Raw genomic sequence first — 22,370 nt, 5'->3', positions numbered from 1 at the left:
GGGCAGCGCCTCAGCGAACGCCGCGGAGGCGGCGGTGGGCAGGCCCGCAAGGCCGGCGAGGGAAGCGGCCAAGGAGGGGCCTGCCCGGGGCTGGGGGGCGGCGGCGACGAGATGGGGTCCCGATCCCGGCAGCCGCAGCGCTGGCGGCTCGCGCCCCAGTGCCGGCGGCAGCGGAGAGCCCGCCCCCCGCGGGGCGGGGCGCGCGCGCCGCGGCACCAATGGGAAGCTTTATATCTGCATACCACGCGAACGGCGCGGCATGGCCAGGCTTTGCGGCGGCTGCTGTCGCCGCGGCCAGCTCGAGATGGGCCACCGGCGGCGCGGAGCTGGGAACCCACGCGGGAGGCGGGCTGAGGCGGGCTGGGGCGGGAGCAGCCCCCCGGCCGCCCTCGCCCTCACCTCAGGGCGGGGCGGCCCGGGCGGCGCGCGGCGCGGGCTATTTGTTCTGCAGTGATTTCAGCTCTTTTAGTATTTGTCCAGTAGGTTTCCCGCCGCGCGGGAAGCCTCACCCAACGGTCCAATGGCAGGGAAGGGCGGCGCGGCGCGTGCGCGGTGGCTGAGGTCGCAGAGCGGTGGCGGTATCGCCGGGCCCGATGGCGGCCTCAGGGCACGCGGCGGCGCTGAGCGCGGAGCAGGCTAAGGGTGAGGTCGTGGGGCAGGTGAGCTGCCTGGCGCCCCGGCGGGCGGCGTGGCAACTGTGCGCCCCTCTCCCGCAGCCGTGCTGGCCGAGGTAATCAAGGCATTCGGCGCGCCCGAGAACGCGCAGCGCATGGAGGAGGCCCGGGATAACGCCTGCAACGACATGGGGAAGATGCTGCAGTTTCTCCTGCCCGTGGCCACCCAGATCCAGCAGGACGTGATCAAAGCCTACGGCTTCAGCAACGACGGCGAAGGTGGGTTGTCCCCCGCCGGGCGGGGAGCCCCGGGCCCCCCGGGGGGATGGCGGCGGCGGGCGTGTGCCTCCTCCCGCCCCTTTTTTTGCAGGGGTCCTGAAGTTCGCCCGGCTGATCAAGTCCTACGAGTCGCAGGATCCGGAGATCGCCAGCATGTCGGGCAAGCTCAAGGCCATGTTCCTGCCGCCCATGACGCTGCCGCCGCACGGAGCCGGGACCGGCGGAGTAGCAGCCTCCTGAGACGGCGGAGCTCCCCCAGGGCTGCCCTCTCGAGGCGCGGGTCCTGCCAGCCCCGGGAGTGGGGTGCTTGAACAAGGGAAACGCTGACCTGAAAGGAACTGGGTGCTTTGTGCATGCGTATGGGTCTGCTTGTGAATAAAAAAAAGTCTTGAACGTGCCCGTGTTTTATGGACGAAGCTGAGCCCGGTGGTGCTCCTCAGGCACCCTCACTTCTCCCAGGCAGAGGATGGTACAGCAGTGCCCATCTCATTGTTGATGAAACCTGTGCTTGTGTTTTGAGGGGCCCAGTACCTACCAAGTTTTGCAAAAAGGGAATTGGTTATACAAGCCTTGGTGTGGAGCCCTAGGGCTTGATACTAAAGCAGCCTTTTTTTTTAACGTTTCAGAGGTGTTAAGCCCCGCCTAAGAGCGAGCGTTTACAAACGTGATGTGAAACATGGTAGGTGATGTTTCCCTAAACGTAACCCTAGTGGCAAGAGCCATAAACGCCTCTGAGACCCCTGTCCCCATCAGGGTCACTCGCCTGTGGCTGCTGTGCCTTCCAGCTGAACGTGCCATTAGACATGTCGGCCCCAATGAAAACAGCCCCAGAGAGATGCAACAGGGAGGGGTGCAGTGACGGAGGGCTGGGCTCACCCCATTTGGCTGCAGCCTGGATTAGAACAACATATCTTGTGCCTTCTGGGACCAAAGGGAGACAAACCTTGTGGAGCACCCTCGCTCCAGTGTGACTTTTTGTGTTTCTGGCTTGCTCCAGGCCAAGGGGTGGCAGGTATGTCTGTAGCGGCCCAGCTGGCATGCCCACTGCTCTTGGGAGTGCTGAGGTCTTTGGGGAGGGCGATGAGTGGTGGGGCCCGGGGGTGAAGAAGCCAGGCTGGGGAGAGCCGGGATCCAGGTGGGAGAATGTCATGTCTGGTTTTGCCTTCGGTGCTGTTCGCTTACAAATCAGGCAGGAATGCAGCCAGCAAGGGCGTGAGCTTAGCGGATAGGAGGCAGGAAGAGCAGTCAGTCCCTTCCGTCTTCACCCACCTCTTCCAGCTTGGCCTTGGCCTTACCCCACCCCTCTAATTATTCATTAACTACAGCCCAGGAAGTGCTTTGCAAATGGTGAAAGTTAAGCCCTGTGCTTGAGGCCTGCGGTTCCTGACCTGGAGCTACCTTCTGCTTAGTCCGCCTAGGAGCAGGCGGAGTTCGGGACTGCCTGTGTGAATCAGACACAGGTGAGTCACGGGAGGTGCCGCAATCCTCTGAAGCCCTGGCACTTGCTGCTGTGAGTGCCCAGCCCTATCGGGAGGGTGCGAGCCCACCCCTCCTCTGTCGAGATTTGTGATCGCTCCCCCAAGTCTGTCACAAGATACTGCCTTGATAATTCCAATATTGCTTTATTTTCTTTAGTAGGACCCCCCTGGTTAAGGGCTGTGGTGCTTCCTCCACCAGCTGCTGTCAGTCCCCCATCAGTGGGGATCTGAGAGTCAAGATCCTGATGCCATCCTGTGGGTGAGTGCTGTGAATGCTAGTTAGGGGAAGAAAACAAGAACTGGTGGTGAAGAAAATAATATTGGCAGTAGGAATCGGACACAGAAGGGGAAAAAACCCGCCTTCTAATAGGAGCTATAGGGCAGCTGTAGGGCTGGAGCTCACAGTGTTTTGCATTATTACTGCTCTTCCTGCTGCTCCTTCTCCCTTTCATAACAAGCAAGCAGGGTTTGTGATGCCCAGTCTGCTACAGTCACTCTGCCAGTGCCGCAGCTGCAGCATCTCCAGATGGTTGTGTACAAAGAGAGGTCACGTGGCTGACCTTTTAAATCCTGGATATTTCTTGATTTGCTACAGTCTTTCTAGCCCTTTATGGAACAGCAGGACATAAAACCCTTGCGGTCAGTCCAAATGGGTGCTCTGCTCTGGGAGCAGCAGTGGCGTGGTGTAAGGAAGCTCTATGGTGAGTATCTGGGCCACTGTGATGGCCCAGCGCTGTCTGGGGACCCTGTGGCCTGACAAAGAACATCTGGCTTGGGCGAGTCACAAGAAGACAGTCCTATCCCCCAAGTGCAGGTGGCCTTCAGTCCGCACTAACAGCGGAGCTATGGTGCAGTTCTGTGCAAAACGGCAAAGCCTCCCGCCTAAAGTCATCTCAGTGCTGAGAATTAGAAGTAACAAGTGCAAATGCTGATTCTCAGAAAAGGCTCCAAATGTGATCCACAAATGTGATGAGGAGGGAAGCACAGAACAATGAAGCTGATATCTGGCAAGAGGGTAGAAAGCAATGAGCGTGATGTTAAAGAAAGAGTCAGCATTTGCTTTTGTAAAGGCAAATCCTGTCCGGTAAAATGAGTTTTTTTGAGGGTTTCAGCAAGCTTGTGTAGAAGGCAGGTCTGGCTGATACAGTTTCTTTGGACTTCTAAAAAATTATTTTACATTATTTTCTCATCAAAGTCTTTAAATAAAGCTAAAGTCATAAGAAAGAAGATGGTGTTTTTCTTGGGTAAAGAATTAGTAGCAAATAGGAAATGGAAGGTGGGAATGAACATCCAGCTTTTGCAGCAAAGGGAAGTTATCAGTGATGAGATCATGAGGACCTAACCTGAAATAAACGCTGTTTAGTATATTTCCAAATGACCTGGAAATACAGCTGGTACAGTGAGGTGAGAAAATTGACTGATGGTGGAAAGTTATTCAGGATAACAGGGTGGGAGCTGACTGCGAACAATTGCAGAAGGACTTTACGATAGTGAGTGGGCAACAGAACAGCAGATGAAACATAAATATAGGCCTATATAGAACAATGTTCATGGAGAAAAAGAATTTAAAATTTACATATGAAACAATGAACTGTGAATGAATCGTAACCTCTCTGGAGTAGGACAGTGATCATATGTAAGTCCATGCAATTTTTAGCTTAATGCTGGGCTGTGGTGAACAAATAGCAGAAATAATCTCTGTGTGTGTGTATACATATATGTCCATGTCTCACCAGCATCTTGAACACTGCAGTTCTGTGCCACCCTTCACCCTTATCTCCAAAACAATATACCAGTGTTGGAAGCATCTCAGAGAAGGACAGTGAATGCAATCAGAGGTGTAGAAAATCTCTGTATGAAGAACACCTAAATAGGGTTGGAGACTTCAGCCTGGCAAAGAGCTGAGGAAGGATATGGATGTTATGGGTCTGAAGCAGCAGCAGCTTGAGTGGGGCGTGAACAGGAATCAGTCACTGATTTTTCTTTTTTTACAACAATCAGATGTTATTAAAAACAAGGCAGGGAGCAGGTTATAAGCAAGCCAAAGGACAGAGTATTTCTGTAGCTGAGCAGTGGAACTCCTTGCCAAAGGATGCTAAATTTGTTATGTATTTGGCGGTTCACTCTGGAAGTAGCTGCACATAGAGGCTTAGGGAGTACAGGGGGAAAAGAGGCTCCACACATAACCTCTTCCTCTACCCTTCCCTTCAACTACCATTTTGATCTCTGGATCACCTAGTCCAACACCCTGCTCACAGTAGAGCTACCCCCAAAGTTAGATCAGGTGAGTCCTGAACATCTCCAAGAGCAGAGACTCCCCAACCTCTCTGGGGACCTGTGGCAATTGCTGAACCGCCCTTGGGGGGGAGTGTGTGTGCATTTTTTCCTCATACCTCATCAGAATTTCCCTCGTTGCAAGTTATGCCTGCTGCCTCTGTCCTTTGTTGTGTCCCACAAAAAAGAATGTGGCTCTAAAACCCCCAGTATCCTTCCAGGTAGTCTCAGACAGCTGTGAAATCCCTAAAGCATCTTCAAACTGAACAAACCCAGCTTCCTCCGCCTCTGCTGTGTTCCAGGCTCTTCACCCCCACTTTGTGGCCTTATGCTGGATTCTGTCCAGTTTCTCAGTGTCTTTTTTTACAGCAGCCCAGCTCTGGGTGTCTTTTAATTAGTTATTTCATTTATCTTTACATTTTTTCCTGTGCTAGCTGTGGCTTGGCTCACAAAGCATTTACAAGGTGAGGTTCTACCATCTGTGTTATGCTGAAAGCCAAACAACAGCATAAGAATAGTCTCTTTGCTGAAATCTCTTGACCTGTTAATTATATTAAGAAAGAGTTTTAGCACCTCAGTTGTAGTCTGCTGCCTCATGCTGCAGCCATTGAAGAGAGCAATCTCAAACATACCAATGAATTGCTTCTGTACTGTGATATTTCCCTCCCTTACCAGCAGGAGCCCTCGTTGGTACTTCTTAATTAGATGGCCCAGATCAAAGTCACCAAGGCAGCTGTGTGCATCCAGTCCCTTCCTGAGCTGAAAGCAACCAGAAGTATAAATTCATTGCATAAATTATGTGATCTGGGATTTGTATGCACACAAATACTGACATGTGGGTTACACTGTACCCCGTTGTTTGTCCTACTGGAGGATACTGAGTTATGTGGGTTTAGTGCTAACTCATCCTTTGTGTAACTGGTCTGGACTCTTTGCTACCTTGTTTTTTCCCTGTTCCCCTGTGTCCCACTAATGTTCTCTTCCTCAGACAGATTTTCTGGTTCAACCAGTTCATAAGGTGTAAGGATGCCTAGGTTTTATTTTTGTCTGCTATGGGTTCATATCAGCCCTACCAAATCTAATATTCATTTGATATGAGGAATTCTTCTTTGGGACTTCTTCCCAGAAGTTCCTGTAATTTCTGTCCTACCACTAAACGGTATTTCTTTCCTGTGCAAGTGCTAGACTGGCTCATATTTAAGTGCAGTCTTTTAGGTGGGTGCACCTAAAATTGCACATCTCTCTGTGTAGAAATTGTTCCCTTGAGCCACAGGTCTCTGTGCCTTTAAAGTCCCCCTTTTTTTAAGATCAGTTTTAAGTCAGTACAGCTGGATCTCTGCAGACCACATCCCAGCTCATCATGTGTGTGAAACTAGAAGTATTTCAAAGGAAGCTGTTATAAGTGCCTGTGCTGCCTTTCTAGCAATGAAGTTTAGCTTCCCACTCATCTCTCCTGTACTTCCCTTTGCTGTTAGTTTCTGTCCTGGACATGAGTTTTGTTTCGGTCATGGCTAGCAGCCTGTTCAGCTTTTTGCATGATTTCCCAGTTTGGTGGTGTGTAAGGAAGTCTGCAGCTGCTGATACTTGAAATGGGCAAGTCTCTTGCTATTCCTCCTGTCCACACCACCATACATGGTACCTGAGATGGCCCCAAGGAAGAGTCAGGCTCCTTTGCTAGCTGGAGTGCCCTTTTTGGCCACTACTTATATCCCATTCTTTTGTGAGACCTGCAGACCTTAAAACCAGTGCTATGGAAGAGGGCACTCATGGGCCATAGCTGCAAATGTTCAGGACACTGGTTGGGAAAGTTCCTTGGCAGCTGGTCCTGAAGGGCAAAGGGGTCCAGGAAGGCTGGGCATTCTTCAAGAAGGAAGTGTTAATGGCACAGGAGCAGGCTGTCCCCATGTGCTATAAGAAGAACTGGCATGGAAGATGACCGGCCTGGCTGAATAGGGAGCTTTTTCTGGCACTCAGGAAAAAAAGGAGAGTTTATCACTTTTGGAAGAAGGGGCAGGCAAGTCAAGAAGAGTACAGGGATGTCATTAGGTCTTGCAGAGAGAAAATGGGAAAGGCAAAAGCCAGACTAGAACTTAATCTAGCCACTGCTGTAAGGGATAACAAAAAATGTTTTTACAAATACATTAACAACAAAAGAGAGCCAAGGAGAATCTCCATCCTCTATTGGATGGGGGGGAACATTGCTACTGAGGATGAGGAGGAGGCTGAGGTACTTAATGCCTTCTTTGCCTCAGCCTTTAATACTCAGACCAGTTATCCCCAGGGTATCCCCTGAGCTAGAAGGCAGGGATGGATCACAGAATAAATCCTACATAATCCAGGAGGAAGCAGTTTATGACCTGCTGAGCCACCTGGACACTCACAGTCTATGGGGCCAGATGGGATCCACCCAAGAGTACTGAGAGACCTGACAGAGGAATTTGCCAAGCCACTCTCCATCATTTATCAGCAGTCCTGGTTAACAGGGGAGGACCCAGATCACTGGAGGCTTGCCGATGTGACACCCATATACAAGAAGGGTGGAAGGAGGATCTGGGGAACTACAGGCCTGTCAGCCTGACCTTGGTTCCAGGGAAGATTATGGAGCGAGACATCTTGAGTGAGCTCACCATGCAAGTGCAGGACAACCAGGGGATCAGGCCCAGCCAGCATGGGTTCACAAAAGGCAGGTCCTGCCTTACCAACCTGATCTCTTTCTGTGACCAGGTGACCCACCTAGTGGATGTTGGCTGTGGATATTATCTACCTGGACTTTAGTAAAGCCTTTGACACTGTCTCCCACAGCATTCTCCTAGAGAAGCTGGAGGCTCATGGCTTGGATGGGTGGATTCTTCACTGGGTAAAAAACTGGCTGGATGGCCAAGCCCAGAGAGTTGTGGTGAATGGAGCTAAATCCAGTTGGCAGCCGGTCACGAGCAGGGTTCCCCAGGGCTCAGTTTTGGGTCCAGTCTTGTTTAATATCTTTATCAATGATCTGGATGAGGGGACTGAGTGCACCCTCAGTAAGTTTGCAGATGACACCAAATTGGTTGGAAGTGTCAATCTGCTTGAGGGTAGGAAGGCTTTGCAGAGGAACCTGGACAGGCTGGACTGATGGGCTGAGGCCAATTGTATGAGGTTTAACAAGGCCAAGTGCCAGGCCCTGCGCTTGATTTACAAGAACCCCATGCAACACTACAGGCTTGGGGAAGAGTGGCTGGAAAGCTGCCTGGCAGAGAAGGACCTGGGGGTGCTAGCTGGCAGCTGGCTGAACATGAGCCAGCAGTGTGCTCAGGCAGGCACGAAGGCCAACAGCATCCTGGCTTGTATCAGGAATAGCGTGGACAGCAGGAGTAGGGAAGTGATTGTGCCCCTGTACTTGGCACTGGTGAGGCCGTGCCTTGAATACTGTGTTCAGTTTTGAGCCCCTCATTACAAGAAGGACGTTGAGTTGCTGGAGCATGTCCAGAGAAGGACAGCAAAGCTGGTGAATGTTCTGAAGAACAAGTCTGATGAGGAGTGGCTGAGGGAGCTGGGGTGGTTTAGTGTGGCGAAGAGGAGGCTGAGGGGAGGCCTTATTGCTCTCTACACCTACCTGAAAGGGGGTTGTAGTGAGGTGGGTGTTGTTCTCTTCTTCCAAGTTACTAGTGATAGGTCAAGAAGAAAAGGCCTCAAGCTGTATCAGGGGAGGTTTAGATTGGATATTAGGAAAAATGTCTTTACTGCAAGAGTTGTCAGGCATTGGAATAGGCTGCCTAGAGAGGTGGTTGAGTCACCATGCCTAGAGGTGTTCAAAAACTGTGTAGATGTGCCGCTTCGGGACATGGTTTAGGAGGCATGGTGGTGTTGGGTTGACGGTTGGACTTGATGATCTTAGATGTCTTTTCCAGCCTTAAGGATTCTATGGCTAGGGAACTGGAAATGGTTAGTTTTACTTCTTTGTGTCTAGTTGTCCAGGTTCACAGCTTTGGCCTCAGTATGCTGTACTGGGATCTTGAAGGAAATAGTTAAGGCCTTATGGTGCTGGGTGGGCCCACTGCAGGTAGCAGCTGTCTGCCCTGCTCTCTGTCTGCTTTTCTGGGCAGCTTCAACACCACCTCCTACCCCATCCCTTTTGAGCTACTGGTACTCATGTCAGCTGCATTCCCTAGCAGGCTGTTTTCAGGAAGGCTGTGCTGCGCTTAGAGTGCTAGCCTGGACCACAAAGTCTGCAGCTCTGCGTTTGCACAGATTCCCCCTGTGGCTGTACAGAGTACATTTACCTGCCCAGAGGATTCATCAGCAAGCAGCGTATGGAGGTTTCAGCTGGGTACCTGAGGGCAGACCAGTACAGCCAAACTGTGTGGCTGGGTGGTTATATCCTGTAGTAGGGTGATTCATTGCTCAATGTACGCTCACACGTGCTGCCTGCTTCAGCCTTGCAGGTGTGTGGGTGACCCCAGGCAGCTGTGGACCCCTTGGCACCATGGCAAGGGTTTGGGAGTGGGGAACACCTATGTCTTTCACTGGCCTTTGGAGAAGAAGGGGAAGAGAAGACATGCAGAACTGAATTTTACGAGCACAGCAAGGACCCAAGGTGTGGTCATAGAGTCAACCCTGGTGTGAAAGAAGACGGGGACCCAAGAATAACGGGGGGATGGGGAGAAAAGACACAAAAGGAGAAGCAGAAGTGTGTGTGCAAAGCAGCTTGGGGCTGGGGAGTTGATGGCTCAGAGCGCTTCCTGTTCCTGGAGCCGTGCGTGCCCAGCTGCGCACGGGCTTGCGCCTGCCTGTGCCCAAAAGCACTGTGCAGAGGGCTAGAGAACAAGGCACGCATCCCGAAACGGGTGGATGGAGAGGGTCTGAATGGACTGATGGTAGATGCCAGAAGAGATAATACATGGCCAGCTCCCAAGAGGCACAGAAAGAGCTTGGCATTGGGTGCTCCAGCACAGATCTCCGGCTTCCCTTTTCTCGCCAGCACAAACTGATTTTTCCTCTGTGTTTTTTGAGTTGTTTTGGTGGTAGCCACTTGGTCCCCTCTTCTTTCACCCTCCACGATGGTGAGGTAAGAGGGGCTAAGAAATGTGTGTGTGTGTGTGTGTGTGTGTAGGGCGGGGGACCAGGAAAGTAGGACAGATCAGAGGTGGGATCATTCTGGAAGCTGTATCTCAATGGAAACCTTTCATAGGCTGGGGGAGGTATCAGGTAGGAAGGCATGCTGCTGCTGGCTGTCACCTCTATGCGTATATCTAGGGGTACTGACTGGGGTCCATTTTTCATTGTACAAGTTTCCACAAGAGTGCCTGGCCTTTTTTTATTCACCTGGTCTTGTTTTTATCTGCTCTGCTAGGTGGTTTCACCGTGACTTGAGTGGGCTCGAAGCTGAAGCCTTACTGAAGGGGCGAGGTGTCCATGGGAGCTTTCTGGCCAGACCCAGTCGGAAGAATCAGGGGGATTTTTCTCTTTCAGTTCGGTAAGTAACTTGGACCCCAACATCTGTCTTTCCAGGGTTACATACGCAGAATGCTTAGATCCTCACATGTCCTGGGGCATCTTCTTCATCCTGTCCTTATTCCTTTTGAGTTCTTTCCAAGCTGTAAAAGGACCTGAGCTTCCCAGCATCTTCTAGACCCTCCCTCACGTTGCCCCAGGAGCTTCCCTTTGCAGTCATCTCCTTTCAATGGGATGGTTTGCTCTGGTTCCATGGCAGAAGATAATGCAGAACATTTTATGCCTCTTTTCCAACCACCTCACTGGACTGCTCTGTGCATCATCCCACAGGGTTGGTGACCAGGTAACCCACATCCGCATCCAGAATACTGGGGATTTCTATGACCTGTATGGAGGAGAGAAGTTTGCTACCTTGTCAGAACTGGTGGAGTACTACACGCAACAACAGGGCTCACTACAGGACAAAGATGGAACCATCATCGACTTGCGATACCCACTCAACTGTTCCGACCCCACTACAGAGAGGTACAGAGAAAGCAAAGCAGCTGGTGTGTCTGTGATGAGATCTCCTCTGTGTGTCATGGTCTTCTTTCTGCCCTGCCTGCACCCCCAGGGCAAACCCTGCAAAAAGTGTCTTTTGCTTCCCATACCTTCTATGGTGGCAGCATCCCCAAGCTGGACATAGCTTGACCCATCACAGCAGACCTAATAGGGCTCTATTTTTACTTCTGGTTTCCTGTTGCTTTTGCTATTTATATACTGTCCCTAAAAGCAAAGGTTGTGATGTTAGTTATGGTTCTGCAGTGGTCTATAGAGTGACATGTTAGGTGGAAGCCCTCAGCCTTGCCTCAAACCTCCTTGTTTTTTCCGGGCCTGGGTGACTCACGTAGCCGAGAGCAGGACCATGTTCCCCTGCTATTCCTAGCCTGCTTAGTCTCCTTCCTGTCCCCGCTTTGCATATGTCTCTGACACCAAGTTCCTAAATCAAATCAGGTGGTTTTGCCCTTGCGTTGTGCTTTCAGGCTCTTTGATGCAGCTCGGAGAGCAGTTGTGTCATGCTCTGGGGCGGACAGGTCCTCCTTGCGCTCATGGAGACAGGGAGCAAAGATGCCCTGGGTGAAGAGCCTGGGTCCCCCCGCCCTGCTTACTCTGGGGTCCAGCTGCAGAGGGGCCAGTGCTTGCATGTCGGCTGTCCTCTCCACTCAAGGCCGCTGGGTTGCAGCCCTGCAGTTTCCTCCCTTCCTCCCTGCGGTTGGAAACTTCTCCCCCCTCCCCCTCCAGGCTCTTACGAAAGCTCCTCTCACTCTCTCCCCAAGTGATTTTCCATCACGTGGCTTTGAAGAGCTGGGCTCTACTGGGGGAAGGGAGGGGGGAACGGGACCCATTAACCCCTTCCTACCTGTGGAGGGGAGGCCTGGAGACCTCTTTGATGAGCAGGAGGTGTCAACCATTCCCTGGGGGGCATCTGAGCACTGGCACATGGTGGCTGAATCCTTCTTTGGGAGGATGACCAGAAATTAATGACTGCGGTGCGGTGGAAGTCACCAGCTATTTCTTGCAGTGCATGAGGTGAGGATCAACAGAAATTACTTGCCGAGGCAAAACAGCTGCCTGCCATGTTTTGCTGTCAAAATGGTTCTTAGATGTTGTGTAGAGGAATGCGTTGGTCTGGCTGGATACAGGGGTGAATGAATGTCCTGGCCGCTTCTGTGACTGGGGCACATCCTCCCAAACTCCATTTCAATTCTTGGGAACAGCCCTAACAATGTGAAGTTCACCGTAGTCACCAGTACCACTCCCGCCTCCACTGTTAGATGCCCTGTGGGCAGCAAACCTGCTCCCAGAGATCTACCCACCCTGGCTCGTCTACTAAGCATCAGCCTGGCCTTGCTGGCAGTGTGCACAGTGATGTATGGAGCGAGTCTGGTGCTTGTTATGGTACCTGCAACAAGCAGGAGCTGGAGACAGGGATGTCCCAGGACCAGAGGGGCCTGCTTGAACCAGGCCCATCCCTACTGGAGGAGGAGAAGGGCCCAAATCCCCTCCCTGACACCAAGCTGGGAAGGAAGAAAGGGCCGGGGCAGGAGCACCAGGGCTGTGGGGGCCCCTGGGCTGAGATGGGTTCAGACCCAGTAGAGGCTCCACCAGAAAATGGCTACTGGGAGGAGTAGGATGATTTGGCTAATTTTCCAGATCAAGTGCCCAGACTACTTCACAGCTTTCAACTTTCTATGATTTGGATCTCTAGCTCCAGCTTCCAAGCGAGTTTTGTGGAAGCAGGACAGAGCTGCAGTGAACGTGGCCTTCTGCATCTCTACTGGCAGCTCAGCAGTGCCCCCCAAGACCTTCTGCTGTGGTCCAAAGAAACTGTGGAGCTTGGGACAGGCAATAGAAACTACAGGATCTGCACAGAGACAACCTGAGTTGCATCTGGAGTTTCTGCAGGGCCAAGAGCTCTGCAGTAGGAGGAGAGGCCATGGTTGTCCCATCTCCCAGCCTGCTTCTGGTGTCTGTCACTTGCACCCACACCAAACAGTGCAGTGAGATCCGACCAGGCAGACACACACCTACCCCAGAGACCTTTGTAGGTGGGAAGGTGCTTGGCAGCAGCTGTGCCACTTGTACCAACTTGTGCCCCTCTGCACCCTGGGTCCAGTCCTGCAAGACAGAGAGCACCTTGGTCAAATGGGGATGCTCCTCACCCTGTGCTGAGAGGAGAGAAGGAGCTGCTGACTGGGTGTTTGCATTGAGGACAGGACTATGCACGTGGATCAATAACAGTGATAGGTACCAGGAGCAGCATATGGGCTCCAGGTGGCTCTCAGTGTTCACTCCCATGGCTAGGCTGGTTGCTACAGTGTGATGTGCACAGAGAATGGGAATTATCCTTTGATTGAAGAGGTGACTGTGTTTCAGGAAGGGGTTACTGAGCTGGTTCTTTAATGGGTCTGATCTCAACACAGCCATCTGGGTGCTGCTAAATCCAATGGGAGAGTTTCTGACTCACTGGGGGTTTATTTTTGTTTCCCTGGTGTTTGAGTCTCCAAAGCATGCTGCAGCAGTAAGGCTAGAATCCCAATAATACTGGGAGGTGCTGAAACCCATGGACTTAACCTCCCCCAACTGGTCTTCAAGGCAGCAAGCATTGCCTACTTGTGCGTGTGTGTATCACTCAACTGGATCACACTTGGTGCTTTCCTACTGTGTCCTCTGCTACCAGCATTCTGGTCCCCGCATTCTGCTCCCCAGGTCCCTTCTACCTCCACCTCATCCCTTGCCCTTTCCTTTTCTTGCTAACTCTCTACTTCTTTCTGTATCCTCTGTTTTTCACAAGATCCTACTCCTCTCTTGATTTCCTTCCCTCTCTCTTTCCCTCCCCTCTGTCTTCTCCTTCCTTTCTTCCTTCCTCATGCTTCCCACTGTTACTGTCCTTCACTCATCAGCTCAAAGGCATCCACTTACCTGCATCTCCACCTCTCTTCTGACCCTCTCTTGTTTTTTCCTAGGTGGTACCATGGGCATCTGCCAGGCTCTGAAGCTGAGTCACTTCTCCAGGCCAAAGCCACCCCTTGGACCTTCTTGGTGCGGGAGAGCCTCAGCAAGCCTGGGGATTTTGTCTTGTCTGTCCTCACTGACCAGCTTAAACCTGGGTCTGATGCTTCACCGGCAGGGGCAACCAGTGCCTCTGGGGCCCGGCTCAAAGTCACGCACATCAAGATCATGTGCGAGGTGAGCATTTGGGAGAGCAAAGGGAAAGGGAGAGGAAAAAGTCTCTGCCCATCTCTACTGATCATGTCCTCAAAAGCATGGGCCCTGGCAGCTTGATTATTACCAGCAGTGTTTCTGAATTTGGATCAAAGTGCCATCACCTTGCAGGTTCCTTATGTCCTCGCCCCAGCCTGGGTGACAATTGGCAGTGCTGGGTGCTCAGACATGGGAAGAAGTAGGGCTCAGTGTGACCAAGAGCTCCAGTACAGGCAGCTTGTGGTGAAAGACCGAGGAGGATTCACAATCTAATTACAAGTTCATCTGAAGAGTTAAAAGCTCTTGGAGGAGGAGGGCGAAGGTTATCCGCAAGACCTCCACACTTAGTCTGAAGAATGTTACCAACCTTGCTGTCACAAGTTCTCCTATTTCTTTCATGTGGGATGATGCAAAGAGTGAGGGAAATTTCAAGGACTGAAAGCAACTGACCTTAAATGAGAGCTGAGGGCAATATACCTTCTCTGGGCTTCCATCCACTGAGACCAGGAGTCCGTTCACCATGCTGTGAACTTAGCATTCTCAGGGGAAAATACCATTTGACCTCGCTGCCAGAGGAAATGCTTTTCTAGATGGCACGGGGTGGTGCCTAGTGCCTATAGCTGTACAGCCCAGTGTTACCTTTTCTCTGAGCATTATCAGCTTTGTCTATAGGAATATTATAAGTGGGATGTTTCATATTCTTCCTCCATTTAGAATGGACGCTACACAGTTGGAGGTGCTGAAAAGTTTGACAGCTTGGCCGATCTGGTGGAACACTTCAAGAAGACTGGAATTGAGGAGGTGTCTGGCTCCTTTGTGTACCTGAAGCAGGTAAATCCTGTTTCCTGTTTCTTAGGGATCCTTTGGAGAGGGACACACCTGCTGTTTGTTTCTGTTTTGTATCCCTCTCTTTTTCTCCACAGCACAAGAGGAGACTTTGCTCTCCAGCAGCGTGTGTCTCTCTCTCTTTTATACCAATCAACTGTGTTTTCCCATCCCCAGCCCTACTATGCTACGAGGGTGAATGCTGCTGACATTGAGAATAGAGTGCAGGAGCTGAACAAGAAGAGTCTATCTGAGGAGACGTCCAAAGCTGGATTCTGGGAGGAATTTGATGTAAGAAACTGCTGGGGGTCATTATTCTGTCTTTTTGGGAAGTCCCTGTGCGCCAACTCATTCTCCATCCCTGATGTCTTCCTGGACACGAACTTCTCAGGTCTCTTGTAAATTCTTGTTGGTTTAGCTCTGAAAGATCTCTGTTTGGAACCTGTTCCTCTGGGGAGTGAGTGTCATCTTTAAGTGAACCTAGTGAGGTAGAAATGTGCTTTTTCATGGTTGGGAGAATGAATCATCAATATGGTAGAGGCATGGACCTTGGATTTTTTTTTTTTTTTAAATGGTAGGGATTGGAAGGGACCTCTGGAGATCATCTCTTGTTCAACCCCACTCCTTGAGCAGGTACACCTAGAGCAGGGTGCCCAGGACTGCATCCAGGCAGGTTTTGAATGTCTCCAGGGAAGGAGACTCCACAACCTCCCTGGGCAGCCTGTTCCACTGCTCTGTCACTCTCACAGTAAAGAAGTTTTTTCTCATATTGAGGTGGAACTTCCTGTGTTCCAGCTTGTGCCCATTGCCCCTTGTCCTGTCATTGGGCACCACTGAAAAGAGCCTAGTCCCATCATCCTGACACCCACCCTTTAGATATTTATAGGTATTGATGAAATCCCCCCTCAGTCTTCCCTTCTCCAGGCTAAACAAACCCAGGCCTCTCAGCCTTTCCTCATAAGAGAGCTGCTCCAGTCCCCTGATCATCTTTTTGTAGCTCTCTGCTGGACCCTCTCCAGTAGTTCCCTGTTTCTTGACCTGTGGAGCCCAAAACTGGATGCAGTACTCCAAATGTGGCCTCACTAGGGCAGAGTGGAGGGAGCGGATAAACCTCCCTCAACCTGCTGGCCACATTCCTTTTAATGCACCCCGGGATACCATCGTCCTTCTTGACCACAAGAGCACATTGCTGGCTCAGGGTCAGCTTGCTGTACACCAGCACTCCCAGGTCCTTCTCAACAGAGCTGCTTTCCAGTAGTTCAGTCCCCAACCTGTACTGGTGCATGGGGTTGTTCCTCCCCAGGTGCAGGACCTTGCACTTACTCTTGTTAAATTTCATGAGGTTCCCCTTGGCCCAGCTCTCCAGCCTGTCCAGGTCTCACTGAATGGCAGCACAGCCTTCTGGTGTAACAGCCACTCCTCCCAGCTTGGTATCATCAGCAAACTTGTTGAGGGTATGCTCTGTCCCTTCGTCCAGGTCATTGATGAGTATGTTGAACAGGACTGGACCCAGTACAGACTCCTGGGGTCTGTACACTAGTTACAGAGCTAGTTACAAGCCTCCAACCAGACTCAGCCCCATTGATCATGACCCTCTTAGTTCCGTTGTTGAGCCAGTTCTCAATCCACCTCACTGTCCACTCATCGAACCCACACTTCCTAAACTTACCTGTGAGGATGTTATGGGAAACAGTGTCAAAAACCTTGCTGAAGTTGAGGTAAACAACATCCACTGCTCTCCCATCATCTACCCAGCTAGTCATGCCATCATAGAAGGCTATCGGGATGGTCAAGCATGATCTCACCCCTGGTGAATCCATGGTGACTACTTCTGATGACCTTTCAAAGATGATGGAGAGAGGCTTAGCAACAGCATCTGCCAGCTCCCTCAGCACTTGTGGGTGCATCCCATTGGGGCTCATGGATTTGTGAGGATCCAGTTTGCCTCAGTGATCTCTAATCCAATCCACCTCAGCCAAGGGGAAGTCTCTCTCACCTCTGGGGGCCAGGATGCCTGAGGGCCAGCCTTAGCAGTAAAGACTCAAGCAAAGAAGGCATTCAATAATTCTGCCTTGTCTGCAACCTGTGTCACCAGGGCACCCACCTCGTTCAGCAGGGGGCCCACAGTTTCCCCAGTCTTTCTTTTACTACTGATGTATTTGAAGAAGCTCCTCTTGTTATCCTTGCCATCCTTTGTCAAATTTAGTTCCAAGTGGGCCTTGACCTTCCTCGTTGCATCTCTGCATACCCTGACAACGTTCCTACATTCCTCCCAAGTGGCCAGTCCCTTTTTCCACATACTGTAAACCTCCTTCTTCCACTTGAGTTTTTCTAGAAGCTCTTTGCTCATCCATGCAGGTCTCCTGGCTCTTTTGCTTGACTTATTCCTCAGAGGGATGCACCAATCTTGAGCTTGGAGGAAGTGGTACTTAAATACTGACCAGCTCTCTTGGAGTCCCCCTACCCTCTAGAGCCCTAACCCATGGGATTCCTCCAAGCAGGTCTTTGAAGAGGCCAAAGTTAGCTCTCCTGAAGTCCAGGGCTGTAATCCTATTTTTTGCTCTGCTTCTACCACGCAGGATCCTGAACTCTACCATCTCATGGTCACTGCAGCCAAGGCTACCCCCCCAACCAACACATCCTCAACCAGACCATCTTTGTTTGTGTGCACCTTGCCGTGTTGCTTTTCCAGCAATTATCAGGGTGGTTGACGTCCCCCATGAGAATCAGGGCTTGTGATTGTGAGGTTACTTCCAGCTGTCTGTAAAATTCTCATCTTGCCTGCTTCCTCTTCCTCATCAGGTGGCCTGTAGCAAATGCCCACAATGGTGTCACCAATATTTGCCTGCCCCTCAATTTTTACCCATAAGCTCTCGACTTGGTTCTGCCTCTACCCCTATGCAGAGCTCGATAGATTCCAGTTGATCCTTCACATAAAGAGCAACTCCACCACCTCACCCTGCTGGCTTGTCTTTCCTAAAAAGTATGTAGCCATGCATGACAGCATTCCAGTCACCTGAGCTAGCCCACCACATCTCTGTAATTGCAATGATATCATGGCCCTGCGACTGCACGCAGATCTCTAGTTCCTCCTGTTTAATCCCTATGCTGTGTGTGTTTGGTGTTCAGGCATTTCAGAGAGGTAACTGAGCAGGCAGGTTTCCCTGGATGGGTGAACGAGGACCCGCTATAGCCATGCACACCCTTGAGGTGGTTGGTCTTCTGATTGTTATCTCATGAGGCAGCTAAGGCATCTTTGTTGCTGCTCTGGTTGGCCTGGCTTATTCCCCCGTCGGATACGATGGCATTAGCATTGCCACCTTGGACACTGCGCCCCGAATCCTTCAGTTTAAAGTCTGCCTCACCAAGTTGGCCAGCCTGCTGCCAAAGATTCCTTTGCCCCTTCTAGACAGGTAGATTCCCTAACAGGCTATGGTTGCTGGGGAAAGTCCCATTGTCATAAAACTGGAAAGGTTTGCTTTTCACTTCTCTGTTCCCCCACAAGCATGCCCATGTGTCCCCAGAGTCACTGTTCTGAGTGCCCATGTCCCATGTCATACATTGTGACCTTGCCATGATTATTCTCTCTTCTGCTCTCAGAGCCTGCAAAAACAGGAAGCCAAGCACCTGTTTGACCGTCATGAGGGTCAGAGACCTGAAAACAAGAGCAAGAACCGATACAAGAACATCTTGCCCTGTGAGTCTTGCTTCTCCACTATAAAAACAAAACAAAACAAAAACCAACACCCCCCCAAAAAAAAACCAAACCAGCCAGCCAACCAACAAATAGGCAGGCAGTGAAGAGCTGTCCAAGTCATCCCTGGCTCTGTCTCAGCCCACTATATCCTCCAGAATGGGTTACAAGGTGTGTGGCATTGAGGATTTAAGAGCTGATGAGAGAGGTCACAGCCTTCTCATGTTCTTGAAGAAAAGAGTGAGGGTTGCATCAGACTCATTAGTTTCTGATGGTCCATCATAGGTGTAGAGAGATGGGAGGACAGGGTGAGATTGGTCTGACCCCAGAGAAGGAGAGGTGAAAACATGGGGCATGTTGCATGTACAGGGTAACCTGAATGAGGTGGTATGGGGCAGCAAAAAGCTTCATGTGCCAGGGTACAAAGTATCTCATTGTTCTGTTTATTCTTTCACTGCATCCCCAGTTGATCACTCCAGAGTCATCCTCCAGGGAAGGGACCCAAATATCCCTGGATCTGACTATATCAATGCCAACTATGTCAAGGTGAGAGTCTTGAAAGATGGCTCTATGCCCAAAATGGGGGAGGGCTTGCTTACTCCTGCAGCCCTCCTGATCTTCCCCTGTCCACACTCAGAACAAACTGATCAGCCCAGATGAGTGCACCAAGACCTACATCGCTAGCCAGGGTTGCCTGGATGCCACAGTCAATGATTTCTGGCAAATGGTGTGGCAGGAGAACACACGCATTATTGTGATGACCACAAGGGAGGTAGAGAAAGGGCGGGTAAGTAGCAGTTTGTATGTGTCTCGGAGCTGCCTCCTATTCCCCTTCAACCACTGTGCTGCTCTTTCTCTCTTTCCTGCCTTCTGCCCGTCCTCACCCTGTCTTCTCTGCCCACACAGAACAAATGTGTGCCTTACTGGCCAGAGGTGGGCAGCACGAAGGAATACGGTCCCTACCTTGTGGAGAATGCTGGGGAGCATGATGCATTGGAGTACAAACTCCGGCACCTCTGTGTGTGTCCGATGGATAACGTGAGTGTGCCTGGTTGAGGGCTGTCATGGAGCCCATGGATCTAACAGTCACTGTATGTCTAAGGCTGGGAACTGCTGGGTGCTGTGGTGATACCGCTATTGTATTGTTCTTGGGGTTGCTGTTCCCACCTGTTTTGGGCTGGAATTGCACTGTTGGAATCACCAAGAAGTGCGCAGGAGACAGAGATTCCCTTTGGCTTCAGACCCACCTATCCCTGGGACAGAGGTCAGGGATAGGACTGGGTTCCAGTTTTACCAGTAGGGTGTTTTGTTATTATCAGGGTAAGGCTGTGCGTGAGATCTGGCACTACCAGTACCTGAGCTGGCCTGACCATGGTGTACCCAGCGAGCCAGGAGGAGTGCTCAGCTTCCTTGACCAAATAAACCAGAAGCAGGAGAGCATCCCACATGCAGGGCCTATTCTGGTGCATTGCAGGTTGGTACAGAGGTTGGGGTTTGAAGCATTCTCCATCCTTTATATAGGGTGATGTGTAGAAAGTCTGTCCTGCTGCACCAGCTCCTCTCCAGGACTTGCAAGTGAAGCTTATGCCAGCCCCACTATTTGCTTTTTCCTCTGATGCCCCCAAACCAAACTCTGCTGCCTGTTGAATCCTCAACTCTTTTGTGGCATTGCTGAACAGCTGCTACGTGTGCCACATCCTTCCCCAGAAGCATCTGCATTTTGTTTCAGGAGCTGTACTGCTTTGACCTCTGCTTGTCTTCTCCTTGCAGTGCTGGGATTGGCCGCACTGGGACTATCATCGTCATTGATATGATAGTGGAAACAATCTCCACCAAGGGTAAGAGGACCCCAAAGTGTCTTGACGTGAATTGGCTTACCCAGTAGGGCTGTGCCCTTAAGTCCAGCTGCAATGAGATGAAAACTATCAGGTATCAGTGGGAGACATTCTGCCACAGAAGGTTGTGCTGTCCTTGCTGTGTGGCAGCTGCTGGATCTCTGCACCGTGTCCGCTTACCCTGAGCTTGGGCTCTTCCTCCAGGGCCAGACTTGGAAGATGCTGAGCAGGAAAGGGGGATAGGAGGTCCATACAGGAGTAAAGAATATGGAGGGAGGCAGAAACTTCTTGACTGACCTCCACTGTGACTGCTTTTGGTGGAGAATTGGGAAGGGGGTGGTCCATAAGCTTTTCTGGTGCCCCTTGCTAGGGCTGGACTGTGACATTGACATCCAGAAGACCATCCAGATGGTGAGGGCCCAACGCTCAGGGATGGTGCAGACGGAGGCCCAGTACAAGTTCATCTACATGGCCATCTGCCAGTTCATAGAGACGACCAAGAGAAAGCTGGAAGTTATCCAGGTGAGAAAGGGGACTCTCCTGTCCTGTCGGTCTAGGCCCTGCATGATGCTGGCTCTGAGCCCAAGCACTGTGTTTCCCAAGCTTTAAGCTAGCATTGGAACCTACATAGACTACAATGGTGTGCCAAGATTTGAGTCCCTCTCTTTAAAATTCAGGGACAACATTGGCAGCTCAAGTACCAACCCCTTCTGAATTTCTAAACCTGAATTCCTAAGTCTTAAGGCAGATATTTCAACTACATTCCATACAATGTCTCCACCAAGTGCTGTTTTGTTACAAGTTGAATCTAAGACAGGCAAAGATTTTTCCTTCTCCTTTCCTCTTTGTCTTTCCCATCCTGGTTCTGCAGTTGCCTCCCAAGCCCTTGTGGAAAGGATTTTCTCCTACTAGCTGAGAAGTGGCATCTTTTATGTATCTTTGTAGCCTCTGGCAGCATCCACTAGCTGCTGCTATCTGTTTAATATTCTTTAGCTGACACATGGCACTCTCAGGCATTCTAGTGCCTCCAGAAATTTGTTGCCACACTGTTCACTGCTGTACAAGGATGCATTTGCATCCCTGCTGCTCACCTCTGTGACAGCAGCAGGCAGAGTGCACTGAGCCTGAGAACTTCAGCAATCCACCAACCTCTACTGAGATCCTATCACAAAGCATGGTCAAACAGCCAGAACTCTTCCATGATGCCTTGCATGCTTTTCCCAGGCCACACTCTTCTCAGCTTGGCTTTTCTCTCCTGTAGTCACAGAAAGGCAAGCCAAACGAGTCTGAGTATGGGAACATCTCCTACCCCCCTGCAGTGAGGAATGTGCACGCCAAGGCTTCACGAAAATCCTCCAAGTAAGAGCTCATCTAAACCAGAGGCCCATCTATGCCTGTCTCTGGCAACAGTCTCCCTGCTGGCTTGGCTGGCTTTTTCCTCTTGCTCACTTTTCACTTTGTTTTTCCCTGGTCTTACAGGCAGAAAGAGGAGACAACAGTTTATGAGAACTTAGGGAAAAAGGAGGAGAAGGTGCGGAAACAGCGGTCCTCAGAGAAGAAGCTGAAAGGCTCACTGAAGAAAAAATAAGCACACATTGCAGGTAGCCCCATGAGGGGTTTGAACCTGGGATGTAGGACTGGACCTCACATCCAGGCTGGCCTGTGTCACATTCCTCGCTCCTGGATTGCAACTAGGCCTTCCCCTTCTTTTCCATGCCATGTTTCAGTGCCCTGAACCAGACTGCTTTCCAGCTCAGCTGACCAAGTTCATTGTCCCTTGCCTGTGCTGCCCCTTTATCATTCATTAACAGGAAAAAAAATCACACCCCTTCTTTCCCTTGCTCTCTGAGCACTGGGAGCCCAAACTCACTTCTGCTGTGTCAGCTTCAGCAGACTTCCTGAAGGAGAACCAAGGAAGCTCTTTACAGGAGCTACACCTCTGCTCACTGCTGTGAGTTAGAGTTTAGCTTCTTAGTGTTCCCTGAAGCCTCCTCTTCTAAAGTCTGGAGTTTTTGGCCTGTTTCAGCTTAGTTCCTCTGTGATTCAACAGGAAACTTCCTTCTGCCTTAATACCAACCCTCTGCCCTGTGATCCCTTTTCTACTTGACCCTTTGATTGGATGCTGTAAATATGCCAGAATTTGATCTGATGGCCACCTTTTCTCCTATTTTTGTAAATAAACATGTATTTGCTTGAA

General features: G+C 50.9%; 2 protein-coding genes and 1 non-coding gene across 4 annotated transcripts; all 3 read left to right on the top strand.

Moving 5' to 3' along the window:
* The first annotated feature begins 440 nt into the window (after positions 1–440).
* C1H12orf57 (chromosome 1 C12orf57 homolog) lies at positions 441–1,290 on the top strand. 2 transcript variants are annotated; one of them, XM_064464470.1, is made up of 3 exons: positions 441–642; positions 717–893; positions 996–1,290. In XM_064464470.1, exons 1-3 carry the CDS (start codon positions 594–596, stop codon positions 1,202–1,204), a joined length of 435 nt encoding a protein of 144 aa, XP_064320540.1. In that variant the 5' UTR covers positions 441–593; the 3' UTR covers positions 1,205–1,290. The 2 variants fall into 2 exon arrangements, with proteins under 2 accessions (XP_064320540.1, XP_064320541.1); XM_064464471.1 differs by having other exon boundaries at positions 446–642; positions 985–1,290.
* On the top strand, positions 449–508 carry LOC135311656 (U7 small nuclear RNA). Its single transcript, XR_010371270.1, has one exon. It is a non-coding gene; the product is annotated as a U7 small nuclear RNA (small nuclear RNA).
* A 694-nt stretch (positions 1,291–1,984) lies between the features above and the next one.
* PTPN6 (protein tyrosine phosphatase non-receptor type 6) lies at positions 1,985–22,370 on the top strand. Its single transcript, XM_064464374.1, has 16 exons — positions 1,985–2,353; positions 2,529–2,630; positions 9,975–10,097; positions 10,406–10,600; positions 13,582–13,804; positions 14,534–14,650; positions 14,822–14,935; positions 18,245–18,341; positions 18,805–18,884; positions 18,976–19,125; positions 19,245–19,376; positions 19,658–19,812; positions 20,109–20,176; positions 20,544–20,695; positions 21,435–21,532; positions 21,653–22,370. The coding sequence occupies exons 2-16, from the start codon at positions 2,617–2,619 to the stop codon at positions 21,759–21,761; spliced, it is 1,827 nt and encodes a 608-aa protein (XP_064320444.1). The 5' UTR covers positions 1,985–2,353; positions 2,529–2,616; the 3' UTR covers positions 21,762–22,370.

This window comes from Phalacrocorax carbo, chromosome 1 (genome assembly GCF_963921805.1).
Source record: "Phalacrocorax carbo chromosome 1, bPhaCar2.1, whole genome shotgun sequence".
Classification (NCBI taxonomy): domain Eukaryota; kingdom Metazoa; phylum Chordata; class Aves; order Suliformes; family Phalacrocoracidae; genus Phalacrocorax; species Phalacrocorax carbo.
The sequence above is the reverse complement of the archived record's forward strand: the minus strand, read 5'-3'. Positions and strand labels throughout refer to the sequence as shown.